This window comes from Rutilus rutilus (assembly GCF_951802725.1).
Source record: "Rutilus rutilus genome assembly, chromosome: 12".
NCBI lineage: Eukaryota > Metazoa > Chordata > Actinopteri > Cypriniformes > Leuciscidae > Rutilus > Rutilus rutilus.
This window is the reverse complement of record NC_140217.1, coordinates 28,096,251-28,123,970: the sequence shown is the minus strand read 5'-3', so window position 1 is coordinate 28,123,970 and position 27,720 is coordinate 28,096,251. Positions and strand designations below refer to the sequence as shown.

Below are 27,720 nucleotides of genomic sequence, written 5' to 3'. Positions count from 1 at the left end.
GCATCCAACTGAAAGGTTTCTGGACACATCTAAAGGCATTTTCATGCGTTTCAACATATGGCTTCCCTGCAGAGTTAGTATTTCTCCAGGGTTGCTGGTGGGGGAGAGAAAAGGCGGCTTCGAAACAATTTTGGCACTTTTCTCACAGTCTAGCGTTCACTGACTGTGACATTATTACAACATATTAAGGCAGCATGAAATGATCCCTGACAGACACCCATCTCTTCTATGCAGTAGTCAGTTATGGAAAGAAATCTCTGTGCTTTCTGAAAGAGTTAGAAGGGGCCTCGAGGCTCTATTTGAGTAGCTTTGATGAGGAAAAAGTAGGCCTTCATCCTGGTGTCATATACCCCTTTTCCACCAAGGCAGAGCTGGTGCTGGTTCGGAGCCAGAGCCTAGTTTCAAATCGGTTCTTTGTTTTTCCACCGCCAAAGCACCAGCTCCGAACCAGTAAAACTGGTTCTTAAGTAGCACCAAATCATTGCAGGGTCTAGAACGGAGCCAAGAAAGAACCGCTTGCGTCAGGGGCTGGGGGCGGGGTTACCGTGACCAACAAGACGAATAGAAACTTGTGACCGCCATTTTTAAATAGCAGCTAGTCGAGCTAATAGCAGCTCGATTATAATATCCGTCTATGTAAGTTACGGCGAGCTGCACGAACGCGTTGGATTCCGATGTATTTTTGCAAACCCATGAGCGTCCATAGTATTGCAACGTCCGTTATTGTTGATGGCTTGTTCGAGATGCATCGGAGCGGCGAGGACCGATCGGAGCTGCGGGAGTGTTTGGAGAGCATACGACTCCTTGTGCTTTTAGATCGCTATCGCAGTGCTTTTATGTCATGCGGCGATCGATCTGCGAGAAGCCGATGCATCTCGAACAAGCCTGGCGTGTTTGTGTTTGGCGCTACCGCACTAGCGGTTGCTGGGCAACATGAGACGTATACAGTGACGTAAGATCTGGCTCTGTTGTGGCTCTCTAGCCGGTGGAAAGGCAAACCGGTTCTTAGTAAGCTCGTCAGTCGAACCAACTCTGAACCAGCTCTGGCTCTGGCTCTGAACCAGCACCCGGTTCTTGTTGGTGGAAAAGGGGTAATAAATGTGTATTTTGGATCACTGGGCTGAATTCAAAATTTGGATGGCTCATAACTACAAGATACACTTGAACTGACTATTGCTATTCTCGCATCTATGTCAATTCGCTAATCTATAAACTGGATATGCATCTTTTATCATCAATCTGGATTGTAAAACTGGAATCTTCCTTGTCACACTTATAAACACAAAAGTCAGTTTCTCATTAATGGTCTGACGCATGTGAGCAATTTTCCACAAGACCTACACAGTATTCGCATACAAAAAAATCACTTCCAATTTGTTTCATAACCAACTTTTTAGGTTCATCATAATATAAATTTGGCATTGTAGTTAGTATTATAAATGCTTGTTTCTGAGTAACTGAGTAACTCAGAATTATTCAACATCTTAAAAGTCAATTATTTGCTCACTGTAGGTGTTCTCCGGCTTAAACGGGAAGAGGAATAAAGCAAGACAAGGAAACAGTCTCCTTATTGTAAATCAGTAGCCACGGCTATTTCATTTAGTTCATATATACTGGCTCTCTTTGTTTTTGGGAAGTTTATCCAAACACACACGCATATAATTAGTATCCCAATGAGCGTTTCAACACAGACAAGCTCAAATGCTTAGTAACTGAATCTTTGTAAACAAGAGCCACTTTTTCCAGTGGCAGAAATCCAGATTCATATGAGCAGGATGCTAAAATATCTCTTGCTTGCCATCTCCATTATTCTCTCAAATGTCATCACCATTCAAGTGAAAGAGTCAGCGAGAGAGAGATATAGAGTGTGTAAAATCGAGATCACTCACAATATCTTCAGTGCTCAGAGTCAGTCAGAATTTCAGTAAATTGCACAGATCTGGAATGACACACACTCATCAGTTCAACCAAAGTGCACTTTTCCTACCACTAAAACATTCCCATCAAAAAAGAAGAAGAAACATTAATAAAAAGAAAAACTATTGGCCACAATGCCATCTAATCCACACCTCATCTAGAAAGTTAGAAGAAGAAAAAAATAATTGGAAAATGTTTTAAGTTTAAACTTCAAATTCTTTAACATCTGAATATTGAAAAACATTTCCTCACATTGTCTTGTGCACTTATAATATTAGAGCTCACAGCTGTGGAAGTTAATTTTATGTTTCTAGACTGCAGGACATCTATATTAAGAACAAATTAAGAATTCGTTCCCTCGCTTTATTAAATTGTGGCCACGTTGAATGAACCATGATTTAGTAAAAAGAGGGAACAAATTATAAACTCAAGTCATGGGAACGAATTGTTAATTCATGACTATATAATTTTATTCTCCGTAGTATTGCAGTTTGGACGGTCCAAAAAAATAAATAATCACCCTTCAGACAATATTCATAAATGAGAACGAGCTTAGAAACAACTGCTCATGTGTCAGCTCTGAAGTACTAATAAAGACTCCACATATCATGCAATCACAGACAAACTGACTGAAAAGCACAATCATACCAGGAACACTACAACCGGAAAACTTTAAATAATGTTTGTTAACTAATGACTTCAAAATCACTCACTATTGTTGTATAGTCAAATCCATTCAAATAGCTGATACAATTGACTTTAACAAGAAGCCAACAAGAGCCTTTCTGAACTAATATTAAATAGTGTGCTACACAATCTGTGTTACTGTGTATTAGATAGTAAGGTAACACAGTTTACAATAACAGGATTACTAATCCATGTGTTAGGGCAGTCCAGCTTAGATAATTTGCTCCTGAATCTTCACAAATGTGTGCTATGAAAGTATGAGTTGTGTGATATACCATTTCACACATTTTAAGACTTGAGTAGTTTCAGAAGAAGTCAAGAAGTCCACTTGACGTGCTCTCGATGAGTTTCCAGACACAACTAATATTATACTTTGGAATTCGAGATGGAAACTGTAAAACAACAGTATATGGTTCAATAAAGATCTCCAGAGAGATTTTGAAAAACATTTTGGTAGAGACACAGATTGTGGCTTTTGTGTTAAACATGGAGTCTCGTTCCAGTCAACCCTGAATAAGCAAAGAAAAGTCACTTAAGAATGATCTACCCACTGTCGTATTTGTGCTCTTTCGGCAGATGCTGATGGATTTCCGTCTTCGCTTTAAATGCGGTTAAACAGCTTGATGGTCAAGTCGAACATAAATGTTAACCACGGCACAGTGCATGCAGGCCAGTGTATTTCGCCAGTAGTTTATAAATATGTGCGTAATTACTGGAAATTCCCAACATACCATCACTAAAACTAACAACGGAAGAAAACAGGCCACATAACCTGGAACCTTGGAATTGTAGACATTCAAAGAGCATGTAAACCTAGTCTCTAAAGTGATCTGTTGTTTAGAAGGCAGTGTAAACCAAAGCAGTGCATCAATACCACTTCAAACAAATTAAATAATCAAAATGACAACGTATGGAAGCATAAGTATTGAACGTCTGGCAACCAGCTATCACACGGTAAATATAATTGTCTTATTGTGGTTTGATATTTTAGTAAAAAAGTAAGAAGCAGGCACTAAAACTTTTCACCTTGTTTTGTCCAAGATAATTGCATGTGTGCCTATATTCACAACCATTTTGATCTTAGTGACACAAGTACATATTAAAGGTAGCACAATAGATTAATACACACAACATGATCTTAAAAGCAGTCATATGTTTGTAAGGTAATTTACACTTTTTGTGTGGAGATGTGTGTGCAACCTTACTGCACGGTTTGGTATAAGTAACCTCTCTTATAGGCACTCAGTGGATAAAACGTAGCGACCACAAACTTGCCATCAAATGTTCGTCCTGTCAGCAGTCTTTGGGCTTCTTTGGAGTCTCCGGCATTTGCATACTCCACAAACACCTGCCAAGACAAGATGAATGATGAGTCTTCAAATTCACTGTATGATTTTTTTGTTAACATCATTATTGTAGTAGGATGTAAATCTTCCTGCTTCAAATTCAATCAATAACTTATTTCTAATCTGATTTCTTGTGTTACTGTTTGTTTTGGGTTAGAAAGCAACACAAAATCTACAGTTGTGGTCAGAATTATTGGCACACCTGGTAAATATGATCAAAGATGGCTGTAAAAATATCGAACCTTTCATTGAAGTAAAAGAATTGAAAGTGGGGGGTAAATCACATTATGAAATAAATGCTTTTCTCCAAAACAAGTTGGCCATAATAATTAGCACCCTTTTATTCAATACTTTTTGCAACCTCCTTTTGCCAAGATAACAGCTCTGAGTCTTCTCCTATAATGCCTGATGAGTTTGGAGAACACCTGACAAGAGATCAGAGACCATTCCTCCATACAGAATCTCTCCAGATCCTTCAGATTCCCAGATCCATGTTGCCGCTTCTTCTCTTCGGTTCAGCCCACTCATTTTCTATAGGGTTCAGGTCAGGGAACTGGGATGGTCATGGCAGAAGCTTCATTTTGTGCTCTGTGACACATTTTTGTGTTGATTTTGATGTTTGTTTTGGATCATTGTCATGATGGAAGATCCAACCACGGCCCATTATATGAATTCTAGCACAGGCTGTGAGGTTTTGATTTTTTTATCTGTTGGAGTTTGCTAGAATCCATGATACCATGTATCTGAACAAAATGTCCAGAATCTCCAGCAAAAGAAAAAATAGCATTAGGACGTTATAGACACGTCTTCTTCCAACATTTAGTTGTTTGGAACTTCTTAATTATTTCCCTGATGGTGGAAATGGGAATTTTCAATGCTTAAAGGGATAGTTCGCCCAAAAATGATATTTAAGCCATGATTTACTCACCCTCAAGCCGTTCGAGATGCATATGTCAATCTTTTTTCAGACGAACATATTTTCAGTTATTTTAGAAAATGTCTTAGATCTTTCAGTGGTTATAATGTGAAGCAATGGGGTCCAGCTGCTTCAAGACCGAAAATGTGCGTGCATCCTTCACAAAAGTAATCCATCCGGCTCCAGGGGGATAAACGAAGGCCTTCTGAGGGTAATCCGTGCGGTTTTGTCGTAAAAATATACATATTTAAAACTTTATAAACGAAAATAACTGGCTTCCGGTGGCGGTCGGCGCGCGTTCATGGAGATGGAAGCGTCGCGACGTAGAACGAACGTGACAGCGCAGCCAGAGAGCAGAGCAAAACAAAACTCTACGTTCGTTCTACGTCACGACGCTTCCATCTCCATGAACGCGCGCCGACCGCCACCGGAAGCCAGTTATTTTCGTTTATAAAGTTTTAAATATGTATATTTTTACGACAAAACCGCACGGATTACCCTCAGAAGGCCTTCGTTTATCCCCCTGGAGCCGGATGGATTACTTTTGTGAAGGATGCATGCACATTTTCGGTCTTGAAGCAGCTGGACCCCATTGCTTCACATTCTAACCACTGAAAGATCTAAGACATTTTCTAAAATAACTGAAAATAAATGTGTTCGTCTGAAAAAAGATTGACATATGCATCTCGAACGGCTTGAGGGTGAGTAAATCATGGCTTAAATATCATTTTTTGGCGAACTATCCCTTTAAGCTATTTTCTTACAGCCACTTTCTATTTTGTGAAGCTCAACAATCTTTTGCTGCACATAAGAACTATATTCTTTGGTTTTAGTCATTGTAATGGACGATAAACGAAATTTGGCCTTTGTGTTTCCGCATATTTATACTCCCGTGAAACAAGAAGTCATAGCTAGATTATTTCATGTTCCTAGTCACCCTGGTGTGCTAAAAAAAATTATATTAATGTAATTAATTTTTATGAACACACCTGCTCCAAAAATTCCTATTAGAATTTTAGTTTAAAGTATCAACATTTGTCGTAGCCATTTATAAAAAGAAACATGTATAATTCAGATGTAATAGCCTATAAGAATTACCCATTAATGTAATTAAATATACTTCATAATATAGAATATAAAATTCTAGGGGTGCAAATAATTACGGCCAACATGTTTTGGATAGAAGCATTTATTTCATAATGTGATTTTCCCCCACTTTCAATCCTTATACTTCAACGAAAGGTTCGATTTTTGCGAATTTGCGAATAACATGACAAAAAAAAAGAGATTTTGTGAGCTTCCAAACAGAATTTCCAGGAAAATGTACATCTTCACGCTTTATTAAAATATTATTAAAAATATGTAAAAGATTTTGTAATCATATTGCGTAGTTGTGCTTGGTGTCAATTGATTTATTACTGATAACGCAATGAAACGTGCAAAATTGTGTGGACATAATTTTTGGACAGGCTGTCATACAAAGAAATGATAAAACAACAAAATATTAATAACTGATTATGTTGTAGTCAATGTATGCTTTTACTCCTGTGAGCTTTTTGTTTATCTATGCTTTTCTTTTTGCTTAGTAAAATAAAACCTGTAGCTGTCGTTTGTCATTTAAATTTTGTCAGATAAACAATAAATGTTTTCTTCCCTCATATTTAAAACATTTAAAATATATACATATATTCCTCATATTTTGATGGTTTAATTGAGCTTGTAAAGTCATTAAAATCAAACACCCCATCTGGACATCAATTTTGGCCACTATTGTACACACAGAGTGACCAGTGTCTTTTTCTATACATGAATTTATTAGGTAAAGAAAATATCTAGACTAATTTATATTCACCTGTCCCTTTCCAGGATTCTCTTTTGGGATCAATAAGGATACCACCGTGCCATACTTCTGACATTCTTCTTTCATGTCCTCTATTATATCTAAGAAAGACAAGAAGTAAATGTGACTGAGATGTATAGAAAAGTATATTTGCTATAAAGAAAATGTAGAGACAAAGACTCACCTTCATACTCATCCTCATTGTACAGGTGACTGTCATCTATTACGTTTAGAAGTCTCAGGACAGATGTAGGCAGAATAACCAAATCTTCAATATGAGGTGCTGAAACCCAAAGCAGTCTCTCACTCACACAAACACCAAGCAATGCAGACAATGCTTTTAGATGCTGAGTGATACAAACCAAAGGGAATGCTGAAGAAAGGGTTGATTAGTGCTGCCTCAGCTGTGCTTCTGAGTTTCGGGTCATTGTGAAGCATACTGGGAATATACAGATACATATTACTTACTCTAGTCATGTCTAAAGAACACACAACTGCACTGCTTGGTTTACTTCCTACCTTTTGATCAGATCCCTCAAATGATAGACAGGGATAGCCGGGTAAACCAAAGCATTGCTTGAAAAGATATGGTCTACTATTGCAGAACTGTTATCCTGCAGAGACGCAACACAATCATATTTTAGCAAGAACAACATTACGGTCAAATTACATTACACAGAGAAAATTATTAAAATAAGTAACATTCAAGGTCATATTCAAGGTAGAGTTCAGCTTCACAGCTGCTTGGGTCTCTGCTGACCTTCCATTCCTGAGACTTCACAGTTTCTTTCAGTTTGATTCCTGAGAACATCTCCAGAAGAACGATGCCCAGACTCCACATGTCCACAGCAGTTGTGCAGCCAGAGTCGCTCTGCAGACCTGCCTGAGCCAGTGAGTTCTGCAGCTCAGCTTCAGGTGCCCGGTATCCATCAGTCTGGATGTACTTCACATCCTGTGCGGAACAGACAAGAAACCCTGAGGCTCACTGTGAACCTATATCTAAAAATAAGACACATCAATGCTAAACTACCATTCAAAAGTTTGCAGTTTTATTAAAGGTAGGGTAGGCAATGTTTTTCATAAACACTTTTTGTTATACTGGTTGAAACTCTCTTCACATCCTGATAGCAATCAATAATAGAAGTGGTCTAAATATTACAAAATGCACATATCTTCTGGACCAAAAAACCCTACCTTTAATCAAATAATCCTGAAATTTTTTTTATCAGTTTCCAAAATATATAAGGCAGCATGACTGTTTTCAACATGTTTTCCTGAGCACCAAAATCTGAATTTTATAATGATATCTGAAAGATCATGTGACACTGAATACTGGAGTAATGGCTGCTGAAAATTCAGCTTTGACATTTTAAAATATATTTTAAAATATATATTATATAAAAGTTTTAAATTCTAAAACGACAGTAAATAAACAACATTTTGGATGAGAGACAGATTGTGGCTTTTGTGTTAGTAATAATAAACAGTTATTTTAAATTGTAATAATATTTCACAATATTACTGTTTTACTGCATTTGTAATAAATGCAGCCTTTGTGAGCATAAAGAGACTTGTTTCAAAAATAGAAAAAAATCTTACCGACCCCAAACTTTTTAACTTTAGTGTTTGTTTGTGCATGTGAATAAATTCTGACAGCAAATGATGAGGTGTCTCATGCCAACCATTTCAACTCCTCACCTGGTGTCCCTCTTTGAAGCTAAGGCCGAAGTCAATGAGCTTAAAGCACTCGTCATCAGCGCTCCAGAGAATGTTGCGGGGCTTGAGGTCAGCATGTACATAGCCTTCTCCGTGCAGGAAGCTAAGGGCCTCCAAAACATCACGGGCACAGTGCTGAATCAACCACATGGAGTGTCCCTGATTACTCGCCCTGACCAGCAAATCTGACACACTCACGTCCAAAAGCTCCAACAACAGGCAATGAGTGGCCACACCGAATGGGTTGTGATTGGTGAACATTCCATACAGCGCCACTAGAGACACAACAGAGAAAATACCAATGTTAAACTGCTGGAAAATAACAGCTTTTGGATCTTCAGGAGTAGGGCTGTGAAATCTAACATAAAAGTGTATGTATATATATATATATATATATATATATATATATATATATATATATATATGTGTGTGTGTGTATATATACGATATATAAATATATATGTGCATGTATATATATATATATATATATATATATACACCCACACAGAGACACCCACACATATATATGAAGAGTTCAGATGCAAAAGCCTCTAAGTGCCATCTGAAATTTTCTTCTAGAATGATCATTTTTATCAAGCTCGTATATTTAAGTTCAGTAATTTCACTTAAATGGCATTGAAAATGACCTATTAATTGTCATTTAAGTGAAATAACTGAACTTAAATATACGAGCAGGATGAATGTGTAATGTTGAATTTGTGTCAAAAGGTGTCAAAAGGGCCCAAATAATGTTACATCACAACTTTTGAAAGTTTTTACTTTTGTATAATGGAGGGAAATCACACAGTAGTTTACTACAAAGAACTGAACTCAAGCCCAAATTGTCATTTTGCATGATTTTAATACCAATATAGTGGTATATAGAGCTGTTTAAATCAGTGGTTCCCAACCTTTATGGCTTCACCCTTTGTCCAAGACAATATTCGAAAGGCCCTCATATCTATGCTGATATGTACTTATGGTACGGCTGTAAAAAATATTATGTCAGTTTTATGGTTTACATCTCTATTTTTATTTTTTTAATTAAGATAACTAATGTTAATGATAACTAAATGTAAATCATTTTAAGACTTGTTGGGTAACCACTGGTTTAAATCTGTTTCTTAGCTGGTCTTGATCCCTGTACGTGGTTACCGATATTTTTATGTCCCTGAATCTTCTCCAGCACAGAGCTTTCCTTCAGGTACCCGTAATCTCCACCCTGCGCGTCCGCCTGAAACTCCTTCACTGCGGAACTCGCCCTGCCGGAGCTCACCCGGTACACCGAGGCCGAGACGCCCTGACCCAAACGAGCCTGCACGTTCCAGTTCTTTCCGTAAATCTCAAATAACGCCGGGCTCGTCAACTGATCCACGGCCCCCGGGCTCACCGTCGTCCCCGGTGTGCTGACACTTGGACTGGACATTTTTGCATTGGAGCCAGAACTGCTAGCCATAAGTAATATCAATGATAATGTGAGTTAAATACTATCAGGTTCATAATAAGTAGTGTTTGCTTCATTAGTTGCCCTTTGCAGAAACTTTTTCCTAAAATGATCTTTGCATAGTGCTTGTCTGAAAGCCAAAGTTTACAGCTGAGGTAACGTAACTATCAACGGATGACGAACAAGGACTTAAATGCACTATTTTAATGCAAACGCATAAATTGGTGCGATCTGCCGCACCATAGTCGATCCGAAAAGCCGAGGTGGCGTCTCAGAGATTCAGCGAATACATGAAACCCAGTTCTGGACCGAGTTGATCAATTCTTGCCACTGTTTTGGTGGCCATGATACCGGAAATGACGACATTGTTTTAAAAGCCGTGTTTTCTTCGGTCGAGCAAATGTAAAATTTGAATAGTTAGATTCTATATTTAAAATGTAGAGCATTTAAATCCATATAATATAATGCTTTTTGTAAAGCGCTTGTCTCTTTAATACAGTATATTCAATTAATGGATAATGTAGTCAATTCCAATATTATTAATCCATTTGTTGTTATTGTGTATTGTTGTTATGGATAATTTTTAAAAATCCCCCCTATCCCCCCAATTATATGAATTAAAGTAGTAAATTTGTATGATATTAAAATTAATCAATTCAATAAATAATTCATTTATTATTGTTAAATTTGTTTCTCCACAATGTGCCTTCAAAATGACAAATCTAATCAAAAACGTAAGTTAATTCATTATTACATTTGGGACTTTGGGCAAATATATGAATCGATTAAATGAATAAAGACTGTAAAAAATAAAATAAAAGAAATCCGCGTTGTAAGTCCCGCCCTTGACCTGATCTCTGCCTCACTATTGGCTACGATGATATGAATGACAACTCGCCTGTCTATTCAAGGGCTGCATAGAGGCAGTAATATGGAATATGGGTGGGGAAAAGTATCGCGTTTCATTTGACTATTTGGTGGTTCCGTCACGGTGTGTGTCCTGCCACGTCAGTCTGACGGATATCGGAGGAGGATCTAACCCGGGTTGTGAAGGAAGGCAGGCGGAGCTCTCAGGAGATGTATCCGTGTCTTTAGTCCCACTACAGAAGTGTGAGGAAAGTATTGAATGATCAGCAGCTGCTCCAAAGGTAAGAACATTATGATGTTGTTAAATTTACCGTCATAAAACATTTCGCAAGGCCTGGCTCTGCAGAGAGCTTAACTGTTGTCAAGGGGGCGGTCCGACCACGCTACAGTGGCATTCCTCGCAACTCTTTATCAAACACTACTTTACCAGTCTATCGATTTGTATTTGAGGGCACAAATGGGCCAGATATGGGTAATTCTTACAGGCTATTACATCTGAATACTATATGTTTCTTTTTATAAATGGCTATGACAAATGTTGATACCTTAAGCAAAAAATTGGAATAGGAATTTTTGGAGCAGGTGTGTTCTTAAATCAGGAATAGGGTATTGTGTCAATCTTTAATCAAACTTGATTATCTATCAAACTTGGTCTATGTTGTGTCCCTGCCCATTAAAAATGATGTTGATCTTTGAGTAATGATATCACACCTGACCTTAGACTTGGCCTACCTTGAGTTTATTTGATTGAGCACGTACACAGAGTGGTTATCAATTTATGGGTGTGATAAAATGGGTGGATCTGCCAGGAGTTCTAGAGATCCTTAGATAATCAGTGTCACTTTTCTTCTGCCTCTGTTCCACCACTGACTCGTCCAGATCTAACGGAGAGACCATGGACATCAGCAAACTGGCTGAGAGACTCGCTGAAGCCGGGCAGTCTCATGTCCTCCAGTTTTGGGATCAGCTGAACCCTGAGGATCAAGCTGAGATTAGTGTCGATCTGGAGAGCATGAACTTCATGGAGATCAATAGCTTCTTTAAAACTGCCATGAAGACATCTGGGCAGAGCTCCCAGGAGAAAGTGGACACCAGGATGGAACCGGTGCCCCGGGAACATTTGGGGAGTGTAACACGTGATCGTGAAAGTCTTAAAGAATGGGAAGAAGAGGGTGAGTTCAGATATTGTAATGTTTCACAGGACTTCATCTCAAACATTTAAGTGCCCTAAGGTCCTTTACTGGTTTACGTGGGTTTAACTGCTCTCTCAACCTGGCCAAACTGGGGTTTAGCAGGTCAACTAGTTGGTTTTCCAGCCTGGCCAGGTGACAAATGCCCCAAACCTGAGTAAAACTTGTTTGTTTTTTAAAGCCTTGAGTAAGGCTTGGAGACCAAATACCTTTTATACAGGAGGCCATTTACAAAATCGAAGCAGGTTATGTTTCATAATTCATTTAGCATTACACAAATGTCATAGTAATTTTTGTCAGTCTTTGTTGAGCAGAAACAAATGTTGCTAAGAAATATTGCACAACAAAACACAATGCATGCATTGGACCCCTAAGAAACCATGACCCCTGAGAGATTTCTCTCCAGTGTCAAACCAATCGGGAACAATAAGTTTCAGATTTGAATAAACATTGTTTTGTCCCTGTACTCCATTTTTGGGTGGATGCTCCAAAAGGGGTTGAAAACATCTGGTTCTGGTTAGATCTGACGTGATTTCTTTGCTGAAGTCATGTCGAGCTTATTCAGAATCACATCATCTTTAATCCGACCACATTATATGGGACCCAAAACCTTCTTTGTTCCTTCTGTCTCAGTGTCCCATTCATTTTTTTTATTATTATTCTTTTAATTCAGTCATTTTGTTTTTAATAAGTCACATGAAAGTTAAATTTGATCATGTTCAAGGCTGTGTGTGGGTAAAGTAACATCAAGCATAAAAGTAATTTATGTAAGATAAAGTGGGCCTCATAAAAGTCTAGGATAATCGCCCCTGTTATCTGCAATTATTGAAAAGCAAACTGTTGCTTAAGAAGCCAGATATTTTATACAACCTCCATCTCTATTCTCTGCTTAGTTTGGATATTTTATTTTTGTAAAAGTAATTAATGCCTTATATTTTACATTAAGGACTCATGTAATGGCAACAATGACCTATTTTTGTTTATACCTTGAATAGTTTGACATAATATTAACACCTATTTGCTAAAGTGACCGAACCTCCCTTCATTCCACACAGGCCTGCGCTGTATATCAGAGAACAAAGTGGCGGTTCTTCTGTTGGCTGGAGGTCAAGGGACACGGTTGGGTGTATCATATCCAAAAGGCATGTATGACGTTGGCCTCCCTTCCCACAAAACCCTCTTTCAGATCCAGGCAGAACGCATCCAAAGACTGGAACAGCTCGCTGAAAAACAGCACTCAAGGAAGTGCTGCATTCCATGGTAAGATGATCATTAAACACAATTAAAGCTCATTCAGTTACAGTGCACTTACAGTAAAAGCAGTGGATAATAAAAAAATCTGTCATTTTCAATCTCACTGGAAAGGAATTTGAGTTAACCATTGTTGAATCTAATTACTTGGATTAGTAGGCTTGTTTTGATCTTGAGGAAGTTTCCCTCCTTTTACCGTAATGAAGTGACCACCCCACTGTGAATGTCAGTTCATGGTTTAGTCAGTGTGAAACTGGGCTGACATGAGACCAGCAGGTCATCCTGAGGTACTTAGGCCAGACTTCTCGAGAAAAATCATTTTAGAGCCAGTCAGTACCCAACAGAATTGACCTCTGACACAATGATGCCCTAATGATCAGCTCTAACTTTAACTCATTATTTAAAGACAGATTATAATACTATATCACTGTATGATCGCCATAGCCTTATGCCAACATACTTTAAAGAATGCAATAGTGTTACCATGATTTTAGTATCTAAAATGTACCATATCCAAAAAAACATTTTAATCACATCAAACTAAAAAAAAAAAAAAAAAAACCCACAAGGTCATAGATTTGTTTTTCCAATCAGAGTACTCACCATGCTCTCCCAGATAATTAGGTGCTAAGAACAATGTCTCTGAAATGTTTGCTTTTTTTTTTTAATCTCCAGTTTGAACTTAATTTTTGTGCATTTTTTTTTACTATTCAATTCAATTCGCATTTATTTGTGTAGCGCTTTTCACAATACATATCGTTTCAAAGCAGCTTTACAGAAAATGTGTTTTTCTACATTACGATTTAGAGTAATCTGTTATCAGAGGTGACTGTGTCCTTGTAATGTCCACATTTCAGAAATGTACAGTTCAAGAAAATAAAAATCATGCAATTAGCTTACGTCATGTATTAATTTTAGGCAGAAACAATGAGCGTTTTAAAGCAATTATTACAAGCTGTGGTCATAATTACAATATATAGAACATTTGGCAGGTGTGTATGGTGATGTAAAAACTTCTACATTTTTACAAAAAATGTCTTTCAAATAAATGCTGTTCATTCTTTTCATCAAAGAATCATGAACAAAAATGTCATGGTTTCTACAAAAAAATTAACAGCACAACAATTTTCAATTATGACTATTTATTACTTGAGTAGCAAATCAACATATTAAAATTATTTGTGAAGGATCATGTGACACTGAATACTGGAGTAATGGCTGCTGAATTTTCAGCTTTGCCATCACATGAATAAATAACATTTTAAATATATTAAAGTGCCCCTATCATGCTTTTATGAATGTTACCTTTCATAGGGATTTTCACACTGCGCGTAACCCCAGGTTATCATCGTACTAAACACCGCTTTTAACCCTGGTTAAATTAACATTTAACACTTGTAATTTAGGGGCTGTTTACACGACACTGTTTTCAACAAAAAATATAAAGCTTTTTATGGGTTTTACACAACAATGGAGGTTTGGAGGCCTGAAATTATTTATTTTTTTTGGTCGTGAATTTGTGAAAACCGTGATGTCATGCACGTGTGTTACGTGTTCAGTCAATAGGCGCGTAGTGTTTCTTTACAGCAAAGTTTACAATCACCAACTACTGGCAGTGGCATAATACAGCGTTTTTAGCCGTTTCCGCAGATCCATGTGGACAGGGATCGTTTTGACAATGGTGTCGTCTGTACGTGAAAACCGCGATGGAAATACTTTCCCATTTTAGTACATCGTTGTCGTGTAAACGTACCCTTGGAAGCGGAGTTACCGCTGCTTTTAAAGGGTTTGAAAATTCGGTCAGTAATTACACACCCTCATGTTGTTCCAACCCCGTAAGACTTTCGTTTAGCCACTGTACGTTGAGCAACCCTGTAAAACTTGTGGTTGAGCCACTGTAGTCACTTGGACTATTTTACACATTTGTCTTTTCTAACTTTTTGGGCCGGCAAGTTTCAATAACATAGAAGCCTATGGAGGCTCAGATTTAATAAAAAATATCTTAATTTGTGTTCCGAAGATGAAGGAAAGTCTTACGGGGTTGGAACAACATGAGGGTGAGTAATTACTGACAGAATTTTCATTTTTGGGTGGAAAAACCCTTTAACCTGGGCTTTTCCATGTTAACCCTGCCCTGCATTGCGATGCCAAACTTGCACAGTGTGAAATGATGCGGTGTTCGAATGTTACAGCTAGATGCTTAACAACAGACAGTCAATCACGTTCTTCTTACGTTTGCGCTTTTTGGACGTCACGGAAACACTGCACATTGTCTATAAACAGTAAATTCTGTGTTTTTGCATAATATGGGCACTTTAAAATTGAAAAGTTAGTTTGTAATTATTTTGCAGTATTACAGTTTTTACTGTACTGGTTTATTTTTGATCAAAGAAATGCAGCCTTGGTGAGCATAAGAGACTTCTTTCAAAAACAAGCTTTTGGACAGTAGAGTATTTATACTTTAAGCAAATGACATGGTTAATGTTTTGATACATCAGGTACATTATGACAAGTGGCAGAACAATGGACATGACCAAAAACTTCTTCAAACGGCACAACTACTTCGGCCTGAAGGAAGAGAATGTGTTTTTCTTTCAGCAAGGCATGCTTCCCGCTGTAGACTTTAATGGGAAAATTATTCTAGAGGGAAAAGGCAAACTGGCAATGGCACCAGGTGAGTTTTTAAAAGCAAGATTAGCAACTCTTATTGACAACTACTTTTTCTTTTTCTTTTTTATTCACATAATGTTGTTTGACTGTAAATAGTTTACAGCATGTTGTCAAACAAAACGTCAAAGTCTCTTTAAGTAATCTTAACCACAGACCTTATTTTCCTCATAAAAAAAAAAAAAAAAAAACTTTTCTAAAAACCTATTCGAAATTTCCCAAAGGAACTACAGGTTAACTAGCCTTACAGTTAGCTTACCAAGAATAGTTAGAACCACTGTGAATATTCAGCACTTGTATGTTTTCTCTGTATCTTCATATTCAGATGGAAACGGGGGTCTGTACAGAGCTCTGGGGACTCAGAACATTGTGAAGGACATGGAGACGAGAGGAATCTCCTACATCCACGTCTACTGCGTAGACAACATTCTTGTGAAAGTGGCCGATCCTGCTTTCATTGGCTTCTGTACACTTAAAGGAGCAGACTGTGGTGCAAAGGTCAGTCTTTAACGTACCTAGACCCCTGCCCTTATATGAATTTCCTCTTCTATGCATAATGCAGAAAACATGCAAATACATTTCTATTATGAATGTTTACTTGGTGTATTATCATTACGTTTGTGCACTCTTTTTATCTGTATTTGTGGTCTATTATTCCTTAATCTGATTACTTTCTAATGTTTTTTTATGGAATGTTTAAGTGCCACATATTTAAAAAAACAAAACATATTTTGCTAGTCCACTAGATGGAGCAGCTGCTCAGAAAACAAAACAGGACGTACAGGAATTTACACTACCATTCAATAGTTTGGGGTCTGTACGATTGATTAAAATGATTACTTTTATTCAGCAAGGACACATTAAATTGATCAAAAGTGACTGTAAAAATATTAATAATATTATAAAAGATATCTATTTCAAACAAATGCTGTTCTTTTAAACTTTCAACACAACTGTTTCTTGAGCACCAAATCAGCATATTAGAATCGTTTCTGAAGGATCATGTGACACTGAAGACTGGAGTGATAATGCTGAAAATGCAGCTTTACCATTATAAAAATTAGATATTAAAATAGAAAACTGTCCTTGTAACTTGACTGTTTTTACCATATTTTGAATAAAATAAATAATCCACAAAAAAAAATTCTTACTGGCCCTAAACCTTTTAACAGTAAGTTTTTTATTTATTTAATTTTTTTACACATTGGAATGAATTTGCATGGTTTACTATGGTTTTGAAAGACGAAATAAGAATTGTATTAAATACTGATATATTCTCAATTTCTTTTTTAGAGACATTTTGAGTACCAAACTATTCTCATCTAATTGTTAACCTATTTGTTTAATGATGTTTATACGTTAGGAATGTTTTGATGGGCCCCTGGGCTTGAAGTGTGGTTCCTTAGAATGTAGTTTCAGGTAACACGGTCACATGTGCTTTTGCAGTCTGCGTACACAACAGCAAGAAGGGGAAAATACTTTTACAGGGAACAGTGGTTATTCTGGACATTTTAAATGGTCTCCAGTCAGGAGCTTAATTGCCTTTAAAACTCTTATATAACCAGCCTGGTGATGCAGGATACCCAATTAATTTAGCCATTATTCTCAGTGTAACCTCACAGTCTTTGACGTATTTTAGTGGTTATTATGATGCAATGAACACCAAATTGCTAAGCTGATTTTTATCATACATGTTTGTTTAGTGTTATTTTTTATTTTTTATTTTTTTTACACTTCACATTTAAATTATCAGGAAATAAACATGTTTGTAACAATCATTCAACTCAGATATCCAATACAAATTAAATGATTGACACTTGACTGTAGGTGTGTTCCTGAAGAGTATGTAGTAACACAAGAATGACACTCAACATGTTTTACTTGTGTGACCAGTTAGTCATGTAATGACCATAGAATTCTGAAAGTGCTTGTTTTGTTACGTCTGAACAAATATTCCCTTATCGTATCCTTGCTGTATTTATTCTGCTCTGATTTTGATTATTTTTCTCTGTTCTGTTTCTATTGGTTGTTATTTGAAAGTGAAGAATCGGTTTTGTATTTCACAGTGTGAACAAAATGCTTTAAGCTGCCTTTGATTCCGCCTCAAACTGAATCATTGGCGTACGAAATGTGATTCATGAAAGTATTAGCATGTGATATTTGGTTCAGACATAAATACTCAACAGCTGGTTTTGAATACTGAGCTTTCTGAAGCTGCTAGTAATTAAACGGTTCCTGCGTGACAGGGGGACGATGGTAAGAAAATCTGGACCCACCCACCCCTCATAATTTCTGAAGCATGCACTTAAAGTGGCTTTAGCTCGAAGCCTCTCCTCAATGCTAACCCTTCATCAACTGAGAAGTTTGTAATTTGTTACTCGGATGAATGGAAAGGGTTTTCTGCTTTTGCCTCTGCTGTAATTTAACACAGACCTCAGGCAAACACAGCACACAGGAGTGTGTGGGCTGTTCAAACACTGCAGCTAGTTTAGTACTTGACATTTCAGTGTTGATAAATGTGTCTTTTCAATTTAAATGTTAATATATTATTATATTAATATATTATTTAACATTTGTGTTACTGCCGATAATGATAATTCTTCAGAAATCATTCTGATATGCAGATTTGGTCTTCAAGTAACATTTCTATTATCACATTTGAAAATACGTTGAGCCGTTTAATGTTTTTATAAAAACCATCATACTTTAGTTCAGAATTCTTAGATTTATAGAAAGTTCAAAAGAGCAGCATTTATTTTAAATATATATATTTTTTTGTTACCATGTAAAATTCTTTACTGCCACCTTTGTTCAATTTATTACATCCTTGATGAATGAAAGTATTTTAAAAAGGAAAATCTTACTGACGCCAAACTTTTGAAAATTAGTGTAGGTTCTTTAGATATTCATGTTATTGCCGATAAATGGCTGATTATAAAATTGTGCACTTTTTTTTTTAAATTTCTATAAAATATTAAAAACACTAAAAATGTAAGCACCAAACCATTATGAAACTAAATGTGCATTTATATTACATTCAACAGAATTAGTGTTATTAAAGTGTTAGTGTTTCTAAAGATTCACTTTAAGTGAGTGCTAGATGATCTAAATGGAAAAAGAAGAAAAAAAGGAACATGACCTAAGGCAAACTAATGTTGCCAGTATTGCATGTACAGGAAAGTATTGAATACATTGACATTTTGAAATGCCTCAGTGTTGTGCTGAAGTCACGCATGCATCTACTTCTGATTGGCAGGTTGTGGAGAAGACCAATCCAACAGAGGCGGTGGGCGTGGTCTGTAAGGTGGATGGGCTCTATCAAGTGGTGGAGTACAGCGAGATTACCTTGGCAACGGCAGAGAAGCGAAGCACCGATGGTCGACTTATGTTCAATGCTGGCAACATAGCGAATCACTTCTTCACCCTCGCATTCCTCAAAGAGATTGTGAGGTTAGTCAATCCTCAGAGAGTACCTCATGAATTAAATGAGTCCGCTATTAATGTCACTGTAATTTAATTAATTTATATTTTTATTTAATTTTTTTGGCCAATTTTTTTTTTTATTCATCTGTGAATCTCAGCTTTTTTTTTCAGCATTTGATGATATTTTGTCGCTAGGCAATGATCTCCGTAACATATTAAACAATACAGCTATTTCTATTAGCTATTTCCAATGAGCTTTGCCATCTTGTAAATACTAGACAGGATGGATCTGACTTTAATGTGCACAGAGAATGAGGTAAAGTCAGGAGAGGAACATCTGCAGTTTTTGAGTGTCTGGTATTTTAAACACAGATGACTTTGCCAGACGTGTTCTCTTATTGTCATTTTTATGAAATTTTAACTGAAAGAACATGCTTCACATGTCTGTTACTGTCTGCCCGTCCATCCCTCTGTCTTTATACCTCTCTATCTTTCTTTTAGGACTCACGAGCCACAGTTGCAGCATCATGTGGCACAGAAGAAAATTCCCTACGTGAACACACAAGGGCAGCTAATCAAACCTGACAAACCCAATGGGATTAAGATGGAAAAATTTGTCTTCGACATATTCCAGTTTGCCAAGTTAGTGTCAGGACTTTTTGTTCATTCCTGTTTTCAGTATGTGTGCTGTTGACTGGAATGGTCCTCATTTACCCACGTTCCAGTGAACTGACTGAGTTCAAATAGATTCTACAAGTTTTACACAATATGCACATTGTAGACAGTGCAGTTTTTTCTTTTTCTGTACCCTTTGAAACACAAAAGTAGCTATCAAATTGTCAAAACAACTCTTTTTAACGACACCCCTGGTCTGGCTCACACTATTATGAAATATGAAGATCCAGAGAGCCTCCAAAATCTCTTAAAGACTATAATTAAAGCTAATCATATACAAAATAAGTGTTATTTATAGCATCTTTTCGGCACGCTAAAGAAGTTAAAATTATATCTTGTGAACTGGCTTAAAATTGTCAAAATAAAATAAAAATATCAAACGCTTTCAAATTATACATGTTTCTTAACTAACCTTTAAAAAAAAGTGGTTCAGGGATGACGTCAAAACCCGGAAGTCTAATTTGCCACTGGTACGCTCGAGAAAAAGAAAGCCTGTTAGTGATAAACTTAAACTAAACTTAAACTAAAATGAAACTTAAACTAAAATGATACTTTGAAGTTTTGTTCGACAACGTAAATTACACACACCCATACCAAAAATGTACATTTCGAAGCAGTTTATTGTTATGTTTATTTTTTTAAATGTATGTTTCTAATAAGTAAATAGATAAGACAGCTTGAGTGCGAGTGTGAGTGTGTGTGAGAAGTTTGTTGTAGAACAAAATGTCAAAGTATCACCAAGTTATGTTTACCACTGGCTTTATTTTACTCATAAACTGAAAAACCCCTTTATAAAATCCCATAGGAAAATCTCAAGGGAACCAGTGGCGAATTAGTCTTCCAGGTTTTGACGTCATCCCTGCACCACTCTATGGAGGAAAGTCCCTCCAGGTGGGCATTACTGTAAGGGTGTGACGTCACGTGAAAGCTACAAATGATTGGAAATTGTCTATCTTTAAAAAAAAAAAAAAAATGTATTTGACATAATACGTATTGCCTCAGGCATGTTCAATTAGTTATAACTTATTGAATTTATTTTTATTTTTTTTGTGTATGACAGAAATTTTATGGTATATGAAGTTCTAAGAGAAGATGAGTTTTCTCCGTTGAAGAATGCAGACAGTCAGGATGGGAAGGACAACCCCACTACAGCCCGTCATGCCCTCATGTCCCTGCATCACCGCTGGATCTTAAATGCAGGAGGGCATTTCGTTGATGAGAATGGAACCCGCATACCTGCTATACCCAGGTGAGAATGAAAATTCTCAATATTTACCCACTTTGGTGTTGTTTTTAAACTCTATGGTGTCTTTTTTTTTCCCCCATGGAACACAAAATGAGAATTTCTGAAGAATCCTCACACAGCTCTTATCCATATGGATGCAGGCCTATGGATTATTTTACTTTAACCTAGATTGTCTCCAGTCCACTTTTTTATTGTTTCAAACATTTCCTTCCCACCTGTGTTCAGTTTAACTCCCATTTATCTTCAGTTATAGTGTAACCACACTATATTTCCTGTGTAACATTTCTAGACATGGACCAGCAGGGACAGTCACTCCTGAAGTCAGCCAGAAGTAACTATTCTCACTGTCGTATGTAATGCATGGTGATGGGGCTTCGCTCTTAGTAGATTCCGTGTAGCTGTTAGAGCTCAGTGGGAGAAGATGTCCAATCCCAGACCGGCCGTAGTAAAGGTTGGCATCTTTTAACTGGCTCTGACCCGAAAAGCAGCTACTAACAGGCAGAATAATATGCATGTTGGGAAATGGGCATCAGGCATGCTGAACAGAACAAGGCTGCTCATCAATATAACAAATAATCTGGTGTAGGTGCTTATAATCAAGTTTTCTTGAATTTTGAATTATGAATATTTAAATGCATTAAAATGGTTGCATTTTGCATAAAGTGATTGTGGACGTTTAAATGGGTGAATCATTTGTAATGGGATTTTTTTATTAAGTCTAATCTTCTAAGTTTTTTTTTATTTTTAATTGATATGAAGTGTTTGATTTTCTAAAATCATTTTATATCATATATGACATGATTAATGCTTGATCTGGCATAGTAATTAATAAAAATAAAAATCTATAACTCATTTTGGTGCTCTGCCTATCACAGCCTGAAGGATGGAACAGACCTGCCAATCAAATGTGAGATCTCTCCTCTTGTGTCCTATGGTGGTGAGGTAAGAGGAATAATCCCAATTTACCTGATATATGGTTTAGGTGCAAGGGGAAAAAAATACATTCCAAGCCATATACTCTATTTGCAAATGAGGAATTAATAGTCTCTCTTGATTCCATAGGGGTTGGAGCATCTTGTGAACGGGCAAGCTTTCCAGTCCACTCTGGTCATTGATGAGAAAGGCGTCCATGAACTCGTGAAGAACGGCCTGTGAACATACAGCCGGCTGCTGCACTTAAAACCAAAATGAAAACTCTTGATCTCTTTATCATCTTCATCTCACTTACTGCCAGGGTGGAGGAAACTGTGAAATTAGTGTACAATAAATTGAAGGAACGGGGGCAGAATGCTAATCACAATCAAACCATTTTATGATCAAACTATTTATTTTGCGAAGACTTATTTTTATAGCAATGTGCAGTGCTTTTTTTTTCTTGAATTGGTACATGAATTTAGCTGTTTAATTTATACATCAAATGATACACAATGGTATATACTGTACTGCAGGTTGCATGATCGGACACCGCTAAGATTCTTTTACAAAATATAAATGCATGTAAAACCTACACAAAACAAAGTGAATATCTGTTTTTAACAGGTATGTTTCTCGACCAGAAAAAGTGAGTGAGAATGTGACATTGCATCAGACTTTCCAGCACAGGGTTTATGGGAGATGTTCTGATTGGTTGGAGTCTCTTTCTGCTTTAGAAAGTGCGCACTCACTGAGACACCAACTCTTTCTCCTCTCTATTTTACACTCTATCTCACTTGCAGTCTATAGCACTTCTCTTCTCTCACTTCCCGATTATCCTTTGTCTGCATCATCTATGTTAGTTTATTTGTGCATATCCATGTATAAAATAATTTATCATGTTGAAAGATTCATTTGTTTGTGTACTTTATTTTCTGGTTTTCTCATGAACCATTTATAGGAATACAAGATGCATGGAAATAGGAGAGTTGCATTGTGTATAATTTTACATTTGAGAAAATGGAAATGTCCACATTGCTGCAATTTTCGCCGAGACAAATTTGATTAGTATAAACATGCATATTTCAAAATCTTTTAAGCATGACTCTCCCACACCCCCAATTCGAGTACATTGAAAATATTTTGTTGGAATTCTTAGATTTGCATTGCTTCATAATGGCAATGAAAGTATCCGTTTTGCCACTTCATTTGGTTCTCCATTAATTCTGAGATTATTTCTGTGCACACTAATACAAAAAAAGCTCAATAGAGAGATGAAAAACATATTTTGAAACGTATCTGTTTATACTAATCACGTGGTTGGAAATTATTAGAAATATGCCTTGACCTAGATGCATCGATCTCAATCATGTTTATAAACCCCACAAAGCTTGTGACTGGGAAGTTAGAGAAGTCGTCCTTGCAAATGAATGTGCAGTGTTGGAATCAAGGGGATGTTTTAAATGCAGAGCCGGACAGTAACTGAGTACATTTACTTGAGTACAGTACTTAAGTACAATTTTGAGGGATCTGTACTTTACTCGAGTATCATTTTTGGGGAGTACTCATGACTTTACTGAAGTACATCTGAGAGGCAAATATTGTACTCTTTACTCCACTACATTTCTATCCATAACTGTGAGTACCCGTTACTACTTCTAAAAAAAAAAGGAAAAAAGAAACCTCTCGGAAACCCTCTCAAATGTGATTGGATTGTGCAGGCGCCACTGATTGGGACAGCCTATCAGCAATCACCTTCAGCTTTCCGCCAAAGTCAACTCCATTGTCAGATTTAGATAAGAGACGAAACAATGGATGAAGACGCAGCAGGTCCATCCCGGGAATGTGCCAAGCCGTGGCCCCACCTCGCCAGACTATTTCAATTTTCAATTTAAGTTAATGATAGTTTTCGCTTCAAGTGTTTGCTGTGTTTACCAATGTAACGTTAAGCACTGTGGCAATAGTAATGCAATATTTAGAAAATGTACTCTTGATACTCAAGTACTTTTAAACTTTTACTTAAGTAGACATCTGACTATAGTACTTTTACTTGTACTTGAGTAAAATTTAGCAAGGGAAATTTAGCAAATTTATCTGTACTTTTACTCAAGTAATGCAGCTGTGTGCTCTGTCCGCCTCTGTTTAAATGAAAGGCCTTTCAGATTTAAATCTAGGCCGCTCGCACAAATGTTGATGGTTTGGGATCAACTATAGGCAATCTGTGACTTGGAATATCCTCTTCATATCCTGTCACTTTTTTGCTCTTGAGGAAGAATATCAACCCAGGCAGAAGGTTAGTACGCTGTAGTTGGCTTTAGATAATGACAAGTAACTCCGAGGCCATTCTTTAGGCTTTTAATTATGGTGAAATGTTTGCTTTTTAGTGCTAACCATATGAGGTCATGTCAGTATAGAACTGTGTCTTTAGATCAGTGGAGAAGTTTTGAAATCTTATTGCACACATTTTCTTTTATAAGAGTAGTTCTGTATCAGTTTTCCATCTATAAATTATTATTGAGTATCCTGTCCCTAGCCAAAGCTAATGGTGAAAAAAAAAAAAACAGTGAAAAAAAGTTGGGACTGCTTTTCTCATTATCTTGCAGATTGATTTTCCACTATAGAGATGGAGGAGAAATTTAAAGGGGAAGGCAAACCACCTTCAAAGAAGTCTACCTAATAATCACAATTTATTTTTTTAGAGTTGAAAAAAAGATAAGTGTATTTTAAATCTCTTTTACAATTGATAAACAATTCCAGAGTTACAACCAGAACTAACTGAGGTACACCATACCCATAGTTCTTAAATAATTAATTAATAGTTTTTATAAAAAGGTTTGCAAATAACAGTTTCCAAAATAAATGCAAACAAACCTACATGGAGAAAGAAAAATTCACTGCTTTTCAATACATTTTTAATAACTGCATCCTCCTTGCCTACTAACATTAGTGAGCGGCAACACATGGCAGTGGAAAATAACTGATCATATGAGAAAATAAACTTGATACTTGCTGTTCTTCTCACTTCTCACTTCACTTCTGAATTTTTATTTATTTATTTATTTTTATTGTAAATGATGCTTGACTATATAAAAAAAGAAAGAATATTCAAGGAAAATCTTCTCTGATTGGTCACAGGAGTCTGACTTAATTGAAACCTTCTGCATGGCAGAAAGAATTCTGGGACTTTGGCATTTTCCCAAGAATCCTCAGAATGTTCGTTTTTTTAGTTCTCTCTCTCTCTCTCTCTCTCTCTCTCTCTCTCTCTCTCTCTCTCTCTCTCTCTCTCTCTCTCTCTCTCTCTCTCTCTCTCTCTCTCTCTCTCTTTTTCCCCCTTCATCCAGCGGTGTCTTACATCAGCTTACTGTGTCTGAATGTGAGGACTGAGAGAACTTCGGAGAGAAAGAGAAATCCTAGTTTTTATCCTCCTATTACTCATACAGTACTTGGACTTAGAAAAGCCTTGGACAAATGGTTTGAAAAAAGCAACCCAAGCAGTAAGTTTGCATTATGTCTGTAATTTTCTTTATTTTATTCTTTTATTTTTATTTAATTTAAAGAAGTTTGGTTATTACCTCTGTTTGATTAATGAGAATGTGTATTTGATTGAATGTGAGGGTTTTAAGATGATTTAATGCGTATCAGTGCTGTGCCGTTGTCTTTGTGTTAAGGCTTGCATTGGACAGACACTGTTTGCATGGCAGACTAAAATAGCGGATAGCAGAGCAACTTGATCCAGTGAACTTTTGCAAACCAGCTGTTCTGAATTTACTTTTTTAACAAGACATCATACATGTTCTAGCTTGTTAAATTTCATATAAGTGTACTTAAAGTATTTGATTTTGCTGGAAAATTATACATATTGTAGCCTACGGTATTAGTTTCGCCTGTTGTCCCTCAGGACTTTCTTTTTCTAAATACAGCTTTGTAAAGTTATAAATGTAGCCCTTTTTGTAGTTGTCAAATTAAGAATACAATATTTGTATTATAAAAACTCTTTAAGTTAAGGTGAGGTATTAAAGCACAGTACCCCTAAAATGTATTTGGACAGTTGAGTCTTAATGTACTCTTCAATGTAAATAGTTTTTTGATATTTTGATAAGCATGCATTTCAAGTTCAAAAAAATGTTTAAGCTTTTAAATTATAAAACATGTTGTTCATTAGTATTAGTATAGCTAAATTATAAATGATGAATTACACTTGTGGTTACTTTGCTAAAACAACTTTTGAACTTTATACATCCTCTAAAAATGACATTGAAGCCAACTTGGTTAATCATGAGAAAAGGTCCTTTGTTTTGACATTTTTAAGTGTGATTTACTGTCCAAACACTTTTGGGAACACTGCATATCCTCCCACTGTGCAAATCAACCTGGTTCGCGTAGGACGTGGTTCATGAAATCACTACCGGCATTACACAGTGCTGACCTTTCCGAGACCTCAACACATGATTTATCTGAACTGCGAATAGTCCGTTTATTCTTACATTTCTGTTAGCATTTATGTACGAAGACACTAGAGCTTTGTTTGCAGCCAAAGCTTGTGTGTGCTATATTTTAAGGTTTTGTTCTGATAACAAAAACGCTATAATGAGGCCCTTTAGTGGATAAAGAGACTGCGCAGAGACCCCCTGCTACATATTGTATAACACTGAATGTTGCATTCAAGCCAGGCCTATAGTAATACATATTTTTTATGATGCTTACATTACAAAGCTATTATAAATAATAATTCTTAAGTCATTCTTGTACATTACATTTTACTATTTTACTCTGAAACCATTAGCTGAAGTTCACCCTAAAAGGATAGTTAACCCAAAATGTTTTAATTCTGTCATCATTTACTCACCCTCAAGTTGTTCCAAACCTGTATGAGTTTCTTTCTTCTGCTGAACACAAAATAAAATATTTTGAAGAATATGGGTAACCAAACAGTTGTTGGGCACCATTGACTTCCATATTATGGAAAAAAATACTATGGAAGTCAATGGGTATACAGGTTTGGAACAACTTGAGGGTCAGTAAATGATGACAGAATTTTCATTTTTGGGTGTACTATCCTTTTAACTTTACATTTGGCTGCAGTAATTTAATGTTCTGTTTGTGCTTTTTAGATTTGTTTTACATCTCAGTCTAGGTACACTGCAAAAAAAGAATAAAAAATTATCCGAATTAAGTGAGTTTATGCTTAAACCAAGAAAAAATATGTCAATGGAGGTTTTTTTGTATTTTTCTGACCCCCACTGTTAGATTTTTTTTCTTTTTTAATCACTTTGATTTTTTTCTTCCAAACAAGACTTAAGATATTAAGTCATTTTGGTTCTTACGTAAATGTATCTTGTTTTAAGATTGTTTAGCTATTGTACTGGAAAAATACTAAGAAATATATATATATATATTTTTTTTTTTGCATTGTATTTATTTTTGTTCCCAAACAGAGGCAGAAATTTTGTCATCTTAGCTAACTGGGACAAATTTTGTTCAATTGGCATTAACCTTTCCAATTCATGGGAAGTCAATAAATTGCATTAGTCCCACTGTACTAGAAATCCCAGCTTGTGTGTGATACCACTTCTCAGTTCAATGTATTACTGTAAAATCAGAAACCATTTCACTTTTCTCACTG

At 36.4% G+C, this 27,720-nt stretch overlaps 3 protein-coding genes across 6 annotated transcripts in view; 2 read left to right on the top strand and 1 right to left on the bottom strand.

Moving 5' to 3' along the window:
* Nucleotides 1-2,818: 2,818 nt before the first annotated feature.
* On the bottom strand, nt 2,819-10,198 carry uhmk1 (U2AF homology motif (UHM) kinase 1). Of its 2 annotated transcripts, XM_084426609.1 has the most exons (9): nt 9,578-10,176; nt 8,405-8,697; nt 7,467-7,658; nt 7,226-7,320; nt 7,069-7,145; nt 6,891-6,989; nt 6,719-6,807; nt 3,880-3,952; nt 2,819-2,996 (listed from the first exon to the last, which is right to left on the bottom strand). In XM_084426609.1, the coding sequence occupies exons 1-9, from the start codon at nt 9,876-9,878 to the stop codon at nt 2,971-2,973; spliced, it is 1,245 nt and encodes a 414-aa protein (XP_084282735.1). In that variant the 5' UTR covers nt 9,879-10,176; the 3' UTR covers nt 2,819-2,970. The 2 variants fall into 2 exon arrangements, with proteins under 2 accessions (XP_084282735.1, XP_084282734.1); XM_084426608.1 differs by lacking the exon at nt 2,819-2,996 and having other exon boundaries at nt 3,639-3,952; nt 9,578-10,198.
* A 601-nt stretch (nt 10,199-10,799) lies between these two features.
* uap1 (UDP-N-acetylglucosamine pyrophosphorylase 1) lies at nt 10,800-23,007 on the top strand. 2 transcript variants are annotated; one of them, XM_084426606.1, is made up of 11 exons: nt 10,800-11,014; nt 11,613-11,905; nt 12,979-13,183; nt 15,673-15,848; nt 16,167-16,339; nt 19,098-19,291; nt 19,766-19,906; nt 21,000-21,188; nt 21,475-21,516; nt 22,061-22,127; nt 22,248-23,007. In XM_084426606.1, the coding sequence occupies exons 2-11, from the start codon at nt 11,629-11,631 to the stop codon at nt 22,338-22,340; spliced, it is 1,557 nt and encodes a 518-aa protein (XP_084282732.1). In that variant the 5' UTR covers nt 10,800-11,014; nt 11,613-11,628; the 3' UTR covers nt 22,341-23,007. The 2 variants fall into 2 exon arrangements, with proteins under 2 accessions (XP_084282732.1, XP_084282733.1); XM_084426607.1 differs by lacking the exon at nt 21,475-21,516.
* A 2,418-nt stretch (nt 23,008-25,425) lies between these two features.
* Nucleotides 25,426-27,720, top strand: part of ddr2a (discoidin domain receptor tyrosine kinase 2a) — a 36,656-nt gene continuing 34,361 nt past the window's right edge. The window contains exon 1 of one of the 2 annotated variants that reach the window (XM_084426146.1): nt 25,426-25,591. The gene's annotated coding sequence lies outside the window, so the exon portion shown is untranslated. The remainder of the gene's footprint in view (nt 25,592-27,720) is intronic. The other variant, XM_084426143.1, reaches the window with a different exon arrangement.

Coding starts and splice junctions, on each gene's coding strand:
- uhmk1 (XM_084426608.1), bottom strand. CDS start 9,878: ATGGCTAGCAGTTCTGGCTCCAATGCAAAAATGTCCAGTCCAAGTGTC. Junction 8,698..9,577: donor TCAGGGACATAAAAATATCG/GTAACCACGTAC, acceptor TTGTGTCTCTAG/TGGCGCTGTATGGAATGTTC. Junction 7,659..8,404: donor GCTTCAAAGAGGGACACCAG/GTGAGGAGTTGA, acceptor TGTTCCGCACAG/GATGTGAAGTACATCCAGAC.
- uap1 (XM_084426606.1), top strand. CDS start 11,629: ATGGACATCAGCAAACTGGCTGAGAGACTCGCTGAAGCCGGGCAGTCT. Junction 16,340..19,097: donor GAGCAGACTGTGGTGCAAAG/GTCAGTCTTTAA, acceptor TCTGATTGGCAG/GTTGTGGAGAAGACCAATCC. Junction 19,907..20,999: donor GACATATTCCAGTTTGCCAA/GTTAGTGTCAGG, acceptor TGTGTATGACAG/AAATTTTATGGTATATGAAG.